Source organism: Phoenix dactylifera, chromosome 12, assembly GCF_051530095.1.
Source record: "Phoenix dactylifera cultivar Ajwa chromosome 12, Ajwa_hap1_PhDact_Kaust_v1.1, whole genome shotgun sequence".
Classification (NCBI taxonomy): domain Eukaryota; kingdom Viridiplantae; phylum Streptophyta; class Magnoliopsida; order Arecales; family Arecaceae; genus Phoenix; species Phoenix dactylifera.
This window is the reverse complement of record NC_143201.1, coordinates 28,161,184-28,180,979: the sequence shown is the minus strand read 5'-3', so window position 1 is coordinate 28,180,979 and position 19,796 is coordinate 28,161,184. Positions and strand designations below refer to the sequence as shown.

At 35.5% G+C, this 19,796-nt stretch overlaps 1 protein-coding gene across 3 annotated transcripts; it reads right to left on the bottom strand.

The window, feature by feature from the left end:
* Positions 1–6,741: 6,741 nt before the first annotated feature.
* LOC103710219 (ATP-dependent 6-phosphofructokinase 3-like) lies at positions 6,742–14,053 on the bottom strand. 3 transcript variants are annotated; one of them, XM_008795864.6, is made up of 15 exons: positions 13,832–14,053; positions 13,507–13,734; positions 12,812–12,858; positions 12,653–12,692; positions 12,408–12,470; positions 12,183–12,320; positions 11,078–11,236; positions 10,892–10,945; positions 10,596–10,664; positions 10,357–10,486; positions 9,129–9,169; positions 8,753–8,977; positions 8,229–8,280; positions 7,978–8,132; positions 6,742–7,171 (listed from the first exon to the last, which is right to left on the bottom strand). In XM_008795864.6, exons 2-15 carry the CDS (start codon positions 13,606–13,608, stop codon positions 6,929–6,931), a joined length of 1,518 nt encoding a protein of 505 aa, XP_008794086.1. In that variant the 5' UTR covers positions 13,609–13,734; positions 13,832–14,053; the 3' UTR covers positions 6,742–6,928. The 3 variants fall into 3 exon arrangements, with proteins under 3 accessions (XP_008794086.1, XP_008794087.1, XP_008794084.1); XM_008795865.6 differs by having other exon boundaries at positions 13,855–14,044; XM_008795862.4 differs by lacking the exon at positions 13,832–14,053 and having other exon boundaries at positions 13,507–13,825.
* Between the last annotated feature and the right edge of the window lie 5,743 nt (positions 14,054–19,796).

Sequence of the window (19,796 nt, the reverse complement as noted above, 5' to 3'; positions counted from 1 at the left end):
TAAATGATATTATGCCAATAACAAAAATAGATAATTCTGGAATCTATGCCCAGAAGGAAGGAAAGCCGTTAGTATTTCTGTTTATAACGGATCCACATACCAAAATGATAAATGAAATCAAAGACATCCTTATAAAAAAGGAAAATCAGCTAAACTTCTTAAAAAAGGAAATGACAATATACAATATAGAAGAAGATTTAAAGAAACCATATAATCAAATTAAGATTAATGAAATAGAGAATCAGTTTAAAAATGAAATCTGTAATGAACTACCCAATGCCTTTTGGGATAGAAAAAAACATCAAGTCAGTTTACCTTATGAGGAATCATTTAAGGAACAAAATATTCCTACTAAGGCTAGGCCAACTCAGATGAACCAAGAATATTTAAAATTATGTAAAACTGAGATAGAAATGCTTCTAAAAAGAGGACTAATAAGAAAATCTTCTTCTCCTTGGAGTTGTACTGCTTTTTATGTTAATAAAAATGCAGAGAAAGAAAGAGGAAATCCAAGATTAGTAATCAATTATAAGCCCTTAAATAAAGTGTTAAAATGGATAAGATATCCATTACCAAATAAAAGAGATTTGTTAGAAAGACTGAATGAAGCAATTATCTTTTCAAAATTTGATTTAAAATCAGAATACTGGCAAATTCAGATCAAAGAATCTGATAGATATAAAACTGCTTTCACAGTACCATTTGGTCATTATGAATGGAATGTAATGCCCTTTGGATTAAAAAATGCCTCTTCTGAATTTCAGAAAATTATGAATGAAATTTTTAATGACATACCATATATAATTGTATATATAGATGACGTTTTGATATTTTCGCAAAACTTTGCCAGTCATATTAAACATCTTAAACACTTCAAAATGGTAGCCCATAAAAATGGTTTAGTAATATCACAAAGAAAAATGAACTTGTTCCAAACCAAAGTAAGGTTTTTAGGACATTATATTTCCCAAGGAAAAATAATTCCAATAGAAAGAAGTATTGAATTTGCATCAAAATTTCCTGATGAAATAATTGATAATAAGCAACTTCAAAGATTCCTAGGAAGTTTAAACTATATATCTGATTATTATAAGAATCTAGCAGAAGATACTGCTATTCTATATGGAAGGCTCAATAAAAGTCCGATTCCGTGGAGTGATTCGCACACCAAGCAGGTAAAGAAAATTAAGTCAAAGGTAAAAAGTTTACCCTGCTTAACATTAGCTAATCCTAATTGGTTTAAAATCGTCGAAACCGATGCATCAGATATCGGATTCGGAGGAATTTTAAAGCAATTAGACCCTGGTAATAACAAAGAAATTCTTGTCAGATTTGTTTCTGGAAAATGGAATCCAACTCAAAAGAAGTATTCTACTATTAAGAAAGAAATGCTTTCAATAGTTAAATGTATTTTAAAATTTCAAAGTGATCTGTTAAATCAACAGTTCCTGTTGAGGATAGACTGCACAGCAGCAAAACAGATCATAGAAAAAGATGTTAAAAATTTAGTATCTAAGCAAATCTTTGCTGGATGGCAGGCACAGTTGTCTGTTTTTGATTTTAATATTGAATACATTAAATCCGAAGAAAATTCTCTTCCAGATTTCTTAACACGTGAATTTTTACAGGGATGATTCCTCTTAGAGGAGCATATGCTCGAGGAAGAAATTCTTCTCGAGGAATCAGGGGACGCAGTGCCAATGCACTTCCCATGAATACAGCAAATTTTCTGTTTCATAAACAGCCAGAAAAGGTACCACAGATGGTGGACCTAGCAACCTACTTGGGACAACAAAAACAAAAGCAGGTTGAACAGCAAAATGCTGCAAGAGAAAATCTCTCTTCTTCATCATCATCTAAACCAACAATGAAAGAGGTGCTTCAAGAAAGTACTATTGACACCTCATTCTTGCAAAATAATTGCGAGACTATTATAATGTACCTGAGTCCAAGTGATATCGAACAAATGGAAGACCCATGGTGCATTCGTCAAAAATATTTTGATGAGCAAGGATATCCTTCGATGCAAGACAAAGACAGACAGATAATGGAGAAATTGTTGCTCCTTACTGAATCTGTGGAAATTAATCACAATTTCCATAATAATAATATAAATAATTATATCAATTATAGTAAATGTACTATTTGCAGGATCATGCAGCCACAAGAATGGGGATTAGATCCCAACAGGCCAATAATGATAACCAAGTATGGTTATGAAATTATGGCGACCTACTGGGACTACGTCGAGGCTTTCACTAACTTATTTTTTTATGAAAATTTCAAGAGAAAGCACTCTTGGTTTTTACAGGTACATCCTGATGTTCTAGCCAAACCCATTCCGGGTTGGTTCAGCAAATGGTGGACTTTCTTCGGCCCTGATCTAAAAATACTACCTAAAGAATTATTAGATCTTTTTGAAGAATGGGTGGACAATCATCCCGTCATCAACAAAATGACTGATGATCAAATATGCACTACTACTTGTCCTATGATCTATTTCATAGAGAACAGGATCCCCTGGATCTGGAAGTGGACCCTATCTACTGGATTTGACTCCAATAATATTCCAGTACTAAAAAGAAATGCTTTTTACAAATGGTGGGTAGGAATGCCCAAAGACAAATTAGATGGCATAATAACTACCATCAAAAGAAATATTCATCTTTATAAGGAGAAAAAAGTATTTGGATCTACTCAACAATCCAGTACTGATGATGATAACTTATTTATGTCCATGAAACATAAATTAAGTAGGAGATATCCTAATATATCTGAAGAAGAAGTAAAGGCAAAATGCCTAGAGAAAATCAAGAAGGAATTCTTCGAAGCATTTGATGATAAATCTATGAAGTCTGCCTCTTCCCAACAATCTTCATCAAATACTCCCGAAAACACAAGTAATACTTATGATTGCTTAGCAGGAGAAGCACAAGATCCAAATGAAGATCTTGAAGTTCAGAATACTCCTACTCCAATGGAGGAAGTATGGCAAACTATTCTCACCCGAAGACCTGGACAAAAGGGAGCAGTCAAATCTGTCCCAAAAACAGATAAAGGAAAGACTGTGGTCACATCAAGCTCAGGATAAAACCATCCCGTGAAGAAATAGCTTCACCGACATCTTTATGTATACAGTGAACAAATGAGTGGTTCACTGACAGCTTTATATCACCTTTTACTTTCCAGCTATGAGTGGTTTTGTAAATCTGTGTGCACCCCTGGTTTTGTAAATCTGTGTGCACCCCTGGTTTTGTAAACTGTGTGCACCCCTGGTTTTGTAAATCTGGTTTCTGGTTTGTTTTACTATTGGTGGTGTTGAAATTTCTTCTTCTATAGACCATAATTCTGAAAAATTTATTTCATTCCATGAAATTAATCTATTTGTGGCTATTCTCGTTGTTTCTAGATTTGTATATACTAGAGTTGTTTGACCCTTTTGGGTATCTACTATGTTTTTAGGTACTAGAGTGTTTAGTACTTTAAAATGAAGTCTATAGCTTATTGCTATTACTTCTGAACCTGGTATAAAGTCATAACCAGATGTTATTATATTTAGTTTTAAGGCTTCATATAAATTTGTGTCTGTCAAAGATAGACTAAGGTTTGGAACACAGTTGAAATACACTGGTCCATGACAGAGGCTAGTTTCTACCACCGCTGCTAAGGAGTCTTTAAATAGATTACATCTCCCATCTCTGATGGTTGACATTAAACTAGTATTATTTCCTAGTAAAGTTAATGGTTTAAAAGCTACTTGAATCATTCCTATATGTAGGAACTGATACTTTTTTCTATATTTTTCAATATCTTCTTTCCTTAATAATTTAAGGGTTTGTGGTATTCCATCTATTTGGAACGTTTGTTCAATTGTTTTTATTAAATCCCATCTACCTATATGATAGATTTCATTGGGTAATACTTTTGGAATTGTCCAATTATTAATTTCATCCATTGATTTTGGATATTCAATGAGTTGAGCATTTTTTACAAGATGATTATCTTGTTGATGTATGGAAGGATGTTCCATAATTGTAGCAGAATGGTGAATAGGAGATATGAATATATAATATTATTGATCTTAAAAGAATTTATCTTATGCTAGTTTCTATAATTATTAGACTTTTAATTATTTATCCTATCACAGGACTCTGTCTTTTAAATCTTATCAATCTTGCTAGATTCATACCATATCTGAGTTTTGGTCTATAAGTCCCTCACGGATGCGGCCTGAACACCCTATCTCGCCATCCCGGCTTTTAGCGGGTACAAATGGCCTTCCTACGGACCATTGCTCAGTTATGATATTAATTAGCATGAGATTAGATTACAAGACATTAAAAATTAAAGTCTAATAAGTACAGAAAAGAGAATAAAATAAAAAGTTTTAAGGTCTGAATATTATACCTTCATATGCTCCTATCACCAGTAGCTTAGCCAGCCATTCTGGCTATGCTCAGTTCCCTACCTTAGTAAGGTTGGCTTACCGAGACTTTTCCCCTGCGCTTATGTCTCGGCCTAATACCCTTACTAATGATAGTTGCCTACAGATTACCGACCCGAGGTACTACCAGTAGCCTCCCTCTTGGGTTCGGGGCTATTTAACTGAGAACGCCAACTTGGCTCTGATACCAAAGAGACAAGAGAAGGGAGAAGAGAAGGGATGATGAGAGAGAGGAGAAGGGATGCAACTAAGAGAGAAGAGATGAAAGAAAGTATTTAATCAACTCTGCTATCATAAACTCTGCTATCATAAACTATTTAATCTGAAGAACTCCACCTTATTTTAGTTTTATAAATTAAGTAATTCAACTTCAGATGCAATTTATCTGTCCCTGTCACTCCAGTAGTTGATTAGCAATGGTCAACTGGCCCATTCTAAAATCGCTTGCTTCAATAATAAGACGTGTATAATAATAAGTAGCGATGCTCAAATACAAGGTGGGTTATGACCCCGAAGCTTCATGTTGGAACCTTGGGAAACATTGGAACTTGGGAAGATGTTTCCTCTGGTATTTGAAATGAGTAATTATTTTGCTGTCTTTATAACATGGTTAGTTGCATTCACACTATTCTTCTTAAAGACATGAAGGATCGTCAACATGCGTGGAGGCCGGCCGTCAAGTTCGACCATGTACTCAGGGAGGCTAACTAATTACGTGATTGATTGGCTAAACCTAGAATATCCAGCAATCTATGTGAGGAATAAGTGATTACCCAATATAAAATTTTGTTAGGTTTCTGACTGTGTTTGCAGAGAAAAGCAAAAAAGATGAACGAAAACTTTGGACGCGGGCCCGTTTGGTTTGTAGAAAGATTTTTTTTTATTGAAATATTTTTTCTAGAAAGCTAATGTCATGGTATATGATATCTGAAAAAATAGTTTTTGCATGTTTGGTTGACTATAAAAAAGTGATATATAAAGAAAAAAAAAGATCTTGCCTCATTCTTTCTAAAAATTTAAAGGTACTTTTGGAGAAAAAAACTTCGATTCCCATCTAGTGAGAATTAGACTTTCTCATATCCCGCATAGTTTCTTTTTTCATGAAATACAGGAATTTATTCTTATGAAAAAAAATACTTTTCCATCTCTCTTCTTTAAAAACTCCAACAAAATATGAGATATTTCTCCATTTTCTTATTGACCCACAGTTTTTTCTTCCTCTTTCCGAGTCCTAAGAGCATGAAGCAGCCTAAAAAGAGAGTTACCACGAGCAACTACTCTAGCCAACGAAAACAACTCTCAAAAATCATTACAAATTTCATAGAACATATAAAAAATGGCAAGAACTAACTGGTAGGTAATTCCATCATTTCAGGGGTATACTTATGAAATCATGCTACCAAATCTTGACTTCATTAACATATACTGTAGCTTATCCCAGAAATGTGTTTCATTATTGGGTATGTATAGAAAAAAAGATTTGTTCTGTTGTTTGTTTTCAGACATCCAACTGATGCGATTTATTGAGCATTTGCCCTAAGTTTTCTCTTCTCCGTGTCTCTTTCTGAAGGTACCAAGAATGGATAAGAGGGTAATAATAGCTGTTGCTGGATTGGGTTACAAGACGTGCGTCATACCCAAGACCGTGAAGAAGTAATTCTTGCTGCACTTAATCTGCACATTGCAAATTTAGGTTGCAGGAATTTGAAGGAGGGGATCAAAACAATATTTCAAGCAAAGAAATAGTCTTAAATCCTTTGATCTTCTAACATCAAAGTAATATTGTGAAAGTTATGCTGATGAAGTCCTTTATATTTTATTTGTAATAGGAATTCTCAGTGAAGGTATGTGTCGACTGAACCACAATGGTGTGATTTTGTACAAAGTACGATTAACATTGCAGCCATCACAACATTCTTTGTCACATCTGATGAAATTTCAGGGAGTGCATTTTCAACAGAAACGATGGCTTCAAAAGCAAACAGAGTGGCAAATTTATCATCTATTTTTCTGGACATCAATGCTGGATGCTTATGTGTCCAATAAGAATTTCTGGCTTCCTATACATTTGTGGCCATTTTGATTGGCAAATAATGGAGGACGTGAGGGATTTCTTCCCCTGCCAGCCAAACATAATATTTCTAAAGTTGAGTATAGCCTGATCACAAGTTCATCCCTGTTAGTCCAATTGGCATACAATAATCATCACCATATTTCTTAGTTGTCCTCAGCATATCATCATCCAAATAACTATCATCTCGGTTCTAATTGGCATAAAATAGATGGATGGAGTGATGTTCTAGAGGTGGCAACATGGAACATGACTTGTTATAGTATTAAATAAACGAATTTATCTTATTCAGGGGGGCAAACCCATACATGTTTGACCTCGGCGATCAAATACAGCCCAACTCATCCACTCTGAGTCGGGAGCAAAATTGAAAAGACCTATTTTTTAACTTAAACTTCATCTAGGTAGCACCATTAACTATATGTCAAGCCATTGTCAACAACACCCTTAACATGATGACCATCCTTTTTCATCAGAAAAACATGATGACCATCTTTGCAATTCTCCCCATCCAACAATTGTGTTTGTTCTTCTTCTTCCTTTTTGGAATCCTCAACATCTTTATGGCTCAGAAAACTTGGTTGATTAGTTGAAGAGAGTAGCCTTGCCCACATCCTATCAGTTATTACAACCTTGTTCTGTGTTTCTGTGATCCTCTGCAACATAGAAGACATAGATGACATAGTCAGTTTGGTAAATCTTAATCACCAGAAAACTTGATGCATTATTGTGACTGAAGAAATTAGTGCCTAACAAGCTCCACCTACCTATGATGACTTTTACATATGTAATGGAAATTACAGAGCCACAATTTGTGAGATAAGAAGCCTTTCTGGATGGAGGAATGCTATAGTTATCCACTGAGTCTCTCCCCTCTTGCAGAAAGTGAGATTGCTAGGGGGGGATCCTAGGGGATCTACGATACCTATTTGAAAAGTTTGGGCTTCTTTGGGTTTTAACGCATTAATCCTGCTGCTCAGAATAATTGAAAAAGTTGGTTGCACTTTTGTTCAAAGTTTAAAAAACTTTAACTAAAAAGTGATGAAAAGGCAAGGGGTGATACATACAGCAATGATGCTAGCATGCTTTCTAGTATATTTTACTTGAGCAAAGACTAGTGTGATGACTATAAACACATATGAAGAGCTTTATCCTTCGTGAATAATGAAAATTGTTGAAGTTTATTTCAATTCCGTGAAATGGCGAAGAATGTCCAATTAACATGAATTTTGTTGATGGAATTAAAGGTGAGGACCTATCTACTATCAATCTCTATAGATGAGTGCATATCTTCAATGAATGCCAGTGTAGTCACCAGAAAACCTTTAGTACACAGATTTAGTGAGAAAATGAGCCCTCATTACAGGATACTGCATGTCAATTGTTGAACTTTCATGGCTTGCATGAATGATAAATCTTCCTGTGCACACATGAGGTTGGATGAGCAGAAGGTGATACTTACATGGAATGGTATGTAAGCATGTCTGCCATTAACAGGGCCAATGGTAAAACCAGTGTATCCTGCCATGGCACCGTGGATGGCACTATGTGCCAACAATGTGCAGTAAACATTGTCAGAGGCATTGCTTGGAATTGCACGAATCATGTATGTCGGATCTGCAATCAGGACACCTCACAAGGTCAGATTTTATCATCTATATAGAACCAGCTCAGCACCACAGAATGAACATAAGATTACATCTGCCAAAATACCTATATATTTAAGATTTATCACCATCTTCTTCTTTCTGCTTGCAAAGTGATCCTGCATGATCCAGAAAAATTTGGTAATTATTTGAAAAAAAAAATATACCCTTCAATCCAGAAGGAAAGGTACAAATGCATAGATCTCCAAATAAAGACTATCATGTCCTGACAAAGATATGTATTACCAATCTCATGCAGGCAGTAAGCTGATAATTCACCAAGTATTGTTACTCATGATGTAAAGAATTTTGACAAAGTCAGTGCATAGTAAAATGGCTTGGGCAAAAAAATATAACTTTTGGGATATTTAAGTGTCTGCTGAGTGTTTCACTCCCGTGCTTCCAGAAGGATGATGGTGAAACACTAAGCATACACTTAATTATCGGGAAAAGCTATTTAATATATCAATGCACCGAGGTATCTAGTTCCACGTCCTAAATTACTAGAATAGCTCACCTGATAGAATTAAAAAGTTAAAACAAAAAATGTCATTTTGGCCATTCATGAGAAAATTCAGGCAAAGAATTTACCTTTATTTTCTGAGACAACCAAAAGCCAACATCAAGGAGTTGCTTATTTCCAGAAGCATCTGCATGGTCCATGGACCGCATATTTTCAGCAATAAACTCTTGTCCTGCACCCTCAGCAACAACAAGAACCATGTGACCATTCTCTTTAAGACGCTTCTCTATATATTCAAAAAGTCCGCCCTTCCCTTCCAAATAGAAGGGTGATTCTGGAATCAAGCAACAGTCCTGAGGAAAAGAAGCAGAAGTAGCTTCATCAGTACGGAGTTTCTTGTTTGGGAAGAAAAAATGATGATAAAACATCTAATTCAAGTATTGGCAAAGTAAACAAGACTTGGCTTCTCTTGAGCAAGCAAAACGAATGAGACATCAAACTTACCACATCTCGGCTTGCAAGAGTAGCATACATTGCAATAAACCCTGCATCAATGAACCTTGTTAGATTTTTTTTTTTAGGGAAGAACATTTTAAGATGTTAAATCACATTAAATCACATTAGACAAACATAAATAATCCCGCAAGGTATTATTTCTAGCAACTCCAAATAAATAGGCTCAGAGATATTATAAATTTAGGGCTCCATGAAGAACAAGTGACTGCCAGATGTTGGGCAATGATGTAACTTGAGAATGAGAAGATACTCGATATGACAATGAAAATTTTAAGTGGACATGTACATATGGAGAATATCTTGATGAACATGATCCTGTATTATACATATGAAAATTTCAGTATTTGTTCACCATTTTCATAGTTATAGCATTTTCACTGCATTCATTTTTAGTTGCTAGATGCTCATAAATCATATTTTAATTACTTTAGCAAAAACTGGTGCTGAAAAACTATGGGCTTCATATCCTAATACTCTAAGTTACTTGAATGCATGAAGCATAGGATTTGCAACAATGAAAGTTTCAGCCACACAAACTATAGTATAGTCATATGTACAATTAAATCTAGATTATACTTCACTATGGGGAAAATTTCATGAAAAGACCTAAAATAGAAGGGACTTAAGGAAGATTTAATGGAAGTCACAAGGAAGGTTTTAAAAGACACTGCATAAAGGATTTAAACTTGTGGTAAAAACATATGGCCGCAAAAGTATTTCATATAGGCATCTTATGAAAGAAAAGTTGGCAGTTGATTGTACTCTGAGCTCATGAAAAGTTTCAGAGATATAACATAACAGAAAGACAAATATTTATAAAGTTCCACTAAAGTACTTCTACAATATACAACATTTGTTCAAAGAACACTTGTGACTGCTTACGATAGATCCATGTGCCTGTAATACATGAACAATATTGATCTGGCATCTCACGAAACTTGTTTATACCACAGCAATGCTGATAAAAAGTTAACATATTGGACCTAAGCAAGTCAGTTTTGATCATTTTCCTTCTAAACTTTCAGGTTTTTTCCAAGAAAACTTATCTATATAAGATGCTAAACATTTCTCAAAAATCTACAAACATTAAACTCGTAATATAGATGTACGTCAACAACATTTGGAACAAGTGCTCTTTAAAATAGACTGTGAAATATGATCCACCATTGTATAAACTAAAAACACGAGGTTCGTATTATTAAGAACAGAGACTAACCACTATAGCGACCCATTAACTTCACAACACCTATTCCATTCTCAACACTTTCAGCTTCCACATGTGCTGCATTGATTGCCCGTTGGGCCTCTTCTACAGCAGTATCAAAACCAAACGACTTATCTATAACCTGATTCAATGAATAATCACGATATAAAATATGAAATATTGAAGAAGTAGACTGCAACCAAAGATCAGACACAGTAGATGATATGCATAAGAATAGGAAAACCAAGTACCGCAATGTCATTGTCTATTGTCTTTGGAATGCCAGCAACAGCAACTTTAAGGCCTCTTCGTTGAATTTCCTGCAAATTGAGATCTTACAGAATTAGATAAATTTAACAAAGCCATCACTATTATAATATAATTAACTTCCAAAAAATTTCTTTCTAACAAGAACTGAAGAAAGTGAAACTAAAGTCTGGGAAGCATAAACCTAGTAATTCTTTCTATACACAAAAAGTTGAACGGACAAAATCTTAAGTGTGGCAACATAATTGCAGTACTCTCTGCTTTCTAATTTAAAATTTACCTCAAAAATCACAGAAGCCCCCTTTTGAGTTCCATCTCCTCCAATTATATAGACCTGAAAAACAAATTATGGATGAGAGAATCAACATATGAAATTCTAGTTATAGTCTTATTAAGAGCGCTGGTTCCTTTATCATGATGACACAGAACACAAGAATAAGAAACATAACAACATTATCATGTTTACCTGATTAATCCCACGATCCTGAATGCTATCAACTATCTTTGAAGTATCATGACCCCCTCGTGATGTGCCAAGGATGGTGCCCCCCCTTTTGTGAATATCATTGACAGTCTTGGGTGTCAAGGTAATTGTATTGCGTGCATAGAAACCTCTGTATCCACCCTATTGATACCACTCTCCAAATTAGTTGATGATCCAACAGCAATTTATAATATAATTCACCGAGAGTGTAAAGAAAGCTGCAATTCCCATGTAAATTATAGGAGAGATGATGGCTTTTGTTCCTTTGAAAAGAACCAAACAGTCTAAGATACTTGCCTCAAAGAGCATGAGAACATCGAGAATGCTTCTTGTTTCCTTATTATTTCTATATCAGTTTTTATTTTCAACAAACTTTTAGTAGCGACATCCAATTGATGAAATGTGTGTTGGGATAGCATTTAATCCATTCATAGGCTCCAATTCTGAGCCTTTAGCTCATACTACCTACATAATTAAAAATCTCATCAGGTAAATTACATGGCGACATTGGGCACTGCACATTTTTCCAATTACATGATCTCGAAACTGGATTTGGTAGCCTAAAATAGACATATGCATAGGGGAAAATATAATTTTAAAACATCAAGCAAGTAGAAGTGTACTGAGAAACTACATAAAAAGAATAAATAAATGTGACAAGCCATAATATGCATTTCAAAATTGATAAGCCAACTAGTTATTCCCCTATCACAGTCTGGGGGAGTTGGATCTTTTTACATGAATACTGGCGCAATTTAAACTTATCTACATGTTTTTATCACCCCTGATATCATAGACATATAATAATATGTTACAATGTCACTACCTGAATATATTTCCCTATGTCACCATGATACACAATTATTGATGTTCTCACATAACATCATAAAAACCAAAACAAATGACATGTGAGGCTGACAGGAACTAAAAACAGGTTAGTCCCTATCCTAACATAATGAGTACCTTCGTCAACAGAACCAATAAATAAGTAAAGACCAAAAGCCGAAAAATATGTATCCTTCATGCACAGATTGTTATATCTAATCGAAAATTTTTTGGTTAAAAGCTTCAATAGTGCAGTCCTCACCTCTATGCCAAGGATTTTGGTGACACCATACATGTGCGACAAGCCGCATACTATTTCTCTTATCACTGTGTTAAGCCCAGGGCACAGGCCTCCACATGTCACGATGCATGCGTGCACCTCATCTGACTCGAAATACACCTGAGGAAAAAAAACAATTCTGCCCATCAATTTATATATAGATGGAATTCATCATCACTTCATGCATACATGGAGCACACAACCTACCCTTTGACGGGGCCCAGAACGTCGAAAATGGGTTCCTCTGGGGCTTGTCTTATGAACCACAATCTACAGAACAGAAGATGAGTAAATAAGTAAATTCTCAATTAGCAAAGTCACTGATTTGAGTTTCGATTTTTGAAACACCATGTGCGTCCTTACAATTCATAGAACCAGAACCACAGTTTTAGGTCATAATTTATAACTATACAATCAAATTTTAACCTATATAACAACCATAAATAACTTACCTTCTGTTTAACAGTGTCATCCCGATTCACAAAAAACTGCCTGGCAAGACAAAATATAATATTTTAGTGACTGATACTATTGACAAAACTAAATATAGTACCTATAATTTATAAATATCTAAGAAAATTCTAGAATCAAAAACGAATTGAAAGACATACTTCACAACTGAGTATGCTGGATTATCTTGCAGCGGATTGGGATAGCTCTGCAGAAATTTAAACAGAAATAAAAGACAAAAATGAGCCAATGTTTCTTCAAATAAACTTGAATCAGTAAATGAGTTATAGAGAAGCCATGAAAATTATTATGCTCAACTATAGGCAATTCAATCCTCTAAACAGGAGTGACAGTATTAAATTAAGGAGAAAAACAATCTCTCCCGTAACCAATTTAAGTCAAGATTTCAGTGAGTAATTTTAATTTCTTTTAGCTCAACTAATCACCAATTTAGTTCTATTTTACTTCATAACCAGTCCATGATACAAAGAGGCCCACACATATAACGGTAAGAAACATATCAAAGCACAAGAATAACGCTACAGAGCTCAAATACCATTCCGAAAGCCGAGTATTTTCCCATAAAGTTCGAAAACAAGAATTCCATTTTTTACCAAAAAAAGAAGAAGAACCATGATAATATCAAGAACAATCACTCCGAAACCTTTTCTTCCCGCTAAAAATCCCAAGCCATCATCTTAAAGAAATCCCCCAGATACCAAAAAAAAAAAAAGAACAACTTCATCAAGAAGCCATGCAACGAAACAAAAAACCGACCGATCTCTTCGATTTCAAAAGTTTAAAAAAAAACACGAAGAGAACGAGAGAGAGAGGGAAAATTTTAAAAAAAACTTACAGGGAGATCCGGAATATAATCCGTGAGGTGCGGAACATCTTCAAGAACGTATCCGGCTTCTCCATGGACGATTTTCGGATTGGTTTTGCTCTCCGACCCCATCTTCCTCCGAAATTGGAGCTTCAGATCGCCGTTCAGGCTCGGGACCTTGACGGAAGAAAGAGAATTCCTTAGATCAAAGAGGTGGTTCGACTTGGGTATGGTCCCGTTGGATTCCACTTGGAGCTTCTGAGGTACCGGCGTGGGATTAGGCACGGATTCCATCAAAAACAAGAGCAAAGAGAGCGAAGGATTTCGTCGTTGAACAAGGGAAGAGAGGAGTTACTTTGGAGAGGTTCTTGGAGAGACCTTATTAATAGGAGAAGAAGTCAGAGAACCAAACCGGCGGCGCCTTTCTTTCTCTCTTCTCCACGAAACTCCGGTTTTTGACGTTCGTTTGATGGCGACCGGGAGGGGTAGGAGGAGAAGGAAGGAAGAAAATGGGAGTTCGAGAAAAAGGAATGGTTCGACGCAGCGAAGGGAGGGGACGGGCTTTCTCCGATAGCGTAGGAGTAAAAGGTTTCCATTCTAAAATATCCTATGCTTTCCAGTAAATTACCGTATTGCTGTTATAACGGAATATTCTCCACGGACGCCTTTTGCCACGCGTCACTATTTAATTGAGCCACGTACCCTAAATAAAGACTTTCATTTAATGCCATTGGACATGTTCTAAATGGGCCTTATCATTCGAAGAATCTACGGAGACGCCATCGTGCCGATGCGCTTAAACGGCAGTTATGGCTGGCGTCAGGCACCGTTAAAGGAACAGAAGAAAACTTAACTCCTTGCTGGGATTTTTCCCATCGTTCCGTCTCTTTTGGCGGAGCTCTTCGGTGGGCGCGTGAAACTTCCGCCCAACTAACAAAGTGTTTCAATGTCACGTGCGAGACAACGATCGCACGGTCTGGACGCAGACAAAAGTCAAGTAAAAATAGGACGAAGCCGCCAGCTTGGAATTTTGAAAGGAGATCACGGACTGGCAAGGTATTTTGGTAATTTTAGCGGACTGGCAAGGCATTTTGGTATCTTGCATGAGGCGGCAGTGTGGCACCCAGGGTTGGGCCGGTAGGGTGAACCGCGAACCTCTTTTCTACAATGTTCTAGAGGGAAATGATAACCCGATCTGCGAAACTAGCGGTATCAGATTCTTCTGCCTTGAATAATTGATAAGTTGAAATCGTCCTCTAATTTTTAATAAGCACACATTGTGCCTTCCATCGTCATCATCCCATGTGCGCGCTGTCCCTCGGCTTTGACAGCAGTTGAGAGGAAGTCGAAAGAGCGGTAAAATGTTACGAGTTGATACACATAATATTTTCTCATCGGAGACGAGAACGCCCATTTGGAAAGGTCTCTCTCCTATTTATTTATTTATTAGTTGGTACATTAGCAATTTGCACTAGTTTTGGATGATAATTATCTACAGAATCAAAAGCCAAAATGCCCCATAATGGTGGAAAAACAGGTAATCTTATCTTATCTGATAGTGCAAACGAGGCTCGTCTTATCTGATAGTGTATCCTGATATGGATCCATCCAATAAATTCCGTCCAGTTTTGGGATTTGCTAAGGCTTTTTAGATTGCCGGGAGGTTTCGTTGGGGAATGGGAGTTCAAGGCCCCACCATACGCGTCTGAGTTGTGGGTCCGCGCGGTGCGATTCACGAGCTCCCGGGGGTTCAAACCGAGTCGCCGACGGCGAAGTGGTTTGAGGAAAGCATGAAGCATGTTCCTAAATCCGGCGACACGTGGGATGATGGAATGGACCGTCTTGCAAGAGGCTGGTGGGGTCAAAATAATTCACCGACACTTAGTCTGCGTCTAGAACGAACGCCCGGTCAATTTGTCAAACAACAAAACCAAGGGTCAGGTTCATGTCTGGAATCAAGGACCAGCCCATGGGTTAGATTAGATATAAACTCTAGTATCCAATTGATATGAATCAAGGGAACAAATAATATCGTGTGCTATAGATTAGAAGCATGAGATGACCCCAAATTGACCTATTTGCAGCCTTTTTCAACCTAGAAGGCGCAATGTGACACTAGCACTAACGTGCGCAAGATATGAGCCAAAACAAGAGGCATCCATGCATGATTTTTTTTTATTTTAATAAAATAGATGGCACATATAAATTTACTATGCATATGTTCAATAAAATTAAAAAATATAATATAGACGTAAACTCTATGTGTAATTTAAGAAAATTTTGCTTGGACACATATTAAAGTTGCCATGTGCGCTCTACTAACTACACATAATATCAATGCCATTGAGAACTCTTATTGTGTTAGCTTGCAAAAAAAAATAAACTAATTTTCCATAAAAAGTAGTATATTGTTGACTTGCTCGAATAACTTACGCAGCATGTACAATAAGTGAATGTATAGAATTATAATTGTTTTCTTTGCTGATTCCATGGTGATGAGGTTAATATTGTCCATATGTTACGTCTATTTGGCGACGCCACTGCTCAAATACAATATGCAGCCATCACCACGCATGTACACGCGTCGCAACGTTATATGCGGCCAACCTTTTTCTTACGTACAATGCCGTGTACAAACAAGTGGCACGTTTTAGGAAAGAATCATGGTGCCAATACATGGATGCAAACTTACAGAATATGGCATTGTTTTTCAACATCATGAAAGCGTGAGAATTGATGTAGAGGTAGCGTTTGGTCATGTGCCGTGCTCCCTTTTAAAAAGTATGATAGCGGTAGAGCTTTTGAAAATAAAACCGCTAAAAATAAAACTTGTATAAAAAGTATTTTCTGTTTGATAACTGTATTTCTAAAGTATTATGATATTTTAATATGTATTTGGTAAATAAAATAAGAAAATACTTTTGTATGATAAAATTATCATAAGGACATTGCATAGTATTATATAATAAAGCATAGTAAAATATAACATATATTAATAAATAAATATATGAAATAGTATAATATTACTATAATATAATATAATATTATTATAATATAGTAATATAACATTATATAATATAGCATAATAATTTAATATAATATTAAATTATTTAACATAACATATCAATATATTATGATATAACGTAATATAATATTATATTTATAATATAATACAATAATAAAGGTACAAAATATTATAATTATTAGTGTACGTTAATTTTTCATTATATAACATAATATTAAATTATTTAACATAACATATTAATGTATTATAATATAATGTAATATAATATTATGTTTATGTATAATATAATAATAAAGGTATAAAATATTATAATTATTAGCATAAATTAATTTTTCATAATATAACATGATATTAAATTATTTAACATAACATATTAATATATTATGATATAATGTGATTCAAGTACATACAAAAATAGGAAACAAGAATACCTTTTCTTGCACGGAAGGGAGTCTGATCCACGACTAGAGTTCTTTGTTAGGGCTTCAGGAGATTTTTAGGTTTATAAAAGGAACAAAGTATGTAATTGTTATATTTTAGTATGGATATTTTGGTCAAAAAAATAGTTTTCCGACAAAGCTCAAAACAACTTTTTCGAAAAGCTTCAAAATGGAGCTTCTTCCAAAAAACTATTTTTAGCTTTCTAGGAAAAGCTAAAATAGTTTTTCGAAATTTTTACCGTATATCTTTTTTCATCCAAAAGTGTTTTCTCTTGAACGGGGCTATAGTCTTTGATAATTATAGATTTATCTTTCTTTGAGCCAAGCTGGACTTGAAATTAGAACATAAATATAACAATAGTAAGCAATGTTGCATGAAATATATATAATAGAGAGAATATTGGTCATCCTAACCTTGGGTTGTTCCGACCTATTTGGCCTAAGTCTTGATCGAAGTGAATGACCTTGGTAGTGACCGGCGTGCCATTCTGGTCGGTCGTGCCCAAGAGCAACGCTAAAAGACATCAATGAACCACAATTATGGTTTTGGCAACGGTTACACCAATACAACGGTAAAGACATGATCTACACAATCATCTGTATGTCAATTATGGAAAGATGTTATCATGCTGTTAATGTACGATTAGCTATTATAGTGCGGTTACGACACTTTTCGATAAATCAGGTAACGGACACTACACTCATCCTATATAGAGATATAACTAAGAGACCTTCGATGAGTAATATTACGCTCCTCTACATTCATTCTCTTTGTTACTCTAAATCTTTGACTTAAGCATCGGAGAGTCCCTCGACGGAAAACTTTTTGGCAAGTAAACTTCTTTGTAGGTCAATTCCACCTTCTTCCTCAATTCCAGCCAACCTCGATGTACCTAGTTCCAGCCGACCTCAGCATACTTTGGTTGGAGACCGATTTCAACTCAGATTCTAGTAGCAACGATATCAATATACTGAAAACTCTAAATATCCCCCAAAAATAAAGACCCTCGAAATTGTTGTTTATTGTTGTTTTTCAAACTGAGCTTTGATTAGAGCCTATGAAGTAATAACATGTAATGGTGGCCCCTCATCTTTTTAGAATATTTTTCTTTTTTAACCGGAACCAACATTTAAATTAAAATACTATTATTTCAATATAGCAAATATTGTAAAAAAAATATAAAAATCAATATGACGGACTAAGAATTAATGGCCATTTCTAGATGCTCGAGAACATGTAAAATTATAGGCCTTAGTTATGGATTATATAACAAACGAAGGCCTCATCCAAAAAAATTAGTCGAAAAGCATTATTTATGTTTTTAAGTTCTGTTTAAGCATCCAAATTTTTTTCGATAAATAACCATGTTGGACAAAACATACATTAGCATGAGACCTCAGAAATCGTGATTGAGAAAGGGGCCTAATTTTGTCATGGAAAGTCACTGTTGTAATCTTTCATGTTGGCATAATATTAGGGGAGATATTGCTTTTGTCCCGAGACTCCACATGCACCGAGCTTATCTCGGATTAATTGCTCTTGGACATGTATTTTGTATTGGAGAGACAGGATGGTAGATAAGCCCTCCTCTCATATAGACCCGTTTAGGGCTAACGGGCAGGAACCTCCTTCCTTCCATACCTGGGTTTACGACTGACCCGGAATAAGTGGACTTGCGGGGCTTGGTTATCTGCCTCTTGGTCAGCCTTCTAGAGGAGTGGACCGTGGCCCATTTGTTGGCCTTCATCTATCGTATTAAAACTTTGACCAGCTTTTTCCTTTTCCCTGTGTTTCCCATCTTTCCAGCATTTTGCCCATTCTTTGCCGGAAACAGAGATGAGAATTTAATGCGTTCGTTTACGGTCATTGAACTCTTTTCAGTGAGCCAAACTCGTGCTCTTCACGTAGAAAGTGGGGTCAACACCGTAGCCAAGGGGCTAATCCATGGAAGCCTTGTAACACCAATTTGATTGCAGCATACTAACATCCATTAATTATGTTACTTGCTTCTGATTCGATTATTTTATATCCATGACATCAAATGTAGCTATGTCAAACACATAAAATACCAACCAAGTGACATATAAATGGCATCACTTTGGACCTAAAGTATGCATTATGAAAGATTTTGCTTTGGACCCTGCAATAGATGATATTAAGGTGTGCTGTGTCCTCGCAAGCTATCCATAATTAAAGTTTAAACATCTTCATCATCTCGTCATCAACCACAATCAAAAATAATTTAAAGAGTGTAAGATGTCATCAACCACTATTCATATATTCTTCCATTTCTTCTTTGTCTTGGTTTTGTTTTTTTGGCTCTCTCCAAGTTGTCTACATCACTTGTCAAACATTTGCATTTTTTTCCTTTAATCTTCTAAACGTGGTTTCCCTCTCTTGAACTGAAGTGTATTCTTTCCTTCAACATCCTTTTCATCTATTAGATGCATACGTTTCCATGCGTTTTCATCCAAAAGAAATGTTGAAGGCCAAAGAATGCTATCAATTATTAATGTTAAGATTTTTATTATGGAGTTAGCAGATTAAATTCACTCTTTATTGAAGCTTAATCATGTATTTGCATGTTGCTCCATATTGTCCAATATACTACTATCACGCTTCATAGTTACTTGCATAAAGTTGGTGGTATGTACCTATATTGATCTACGATGATATCACATATATCGGCTCATATTGGTCTGTATCTATCTCTATACTCGCTCGAACTATTTATTAGTACAACTCAGCTAGCTTACTGAAGTTAAACATAGGGTTCGGATGAATCTAGTTCATTAATTTGTATCTTGAACATCTACAAACTCAGTGAGATTCTTTTAGTCATGGTTTGTCTAAT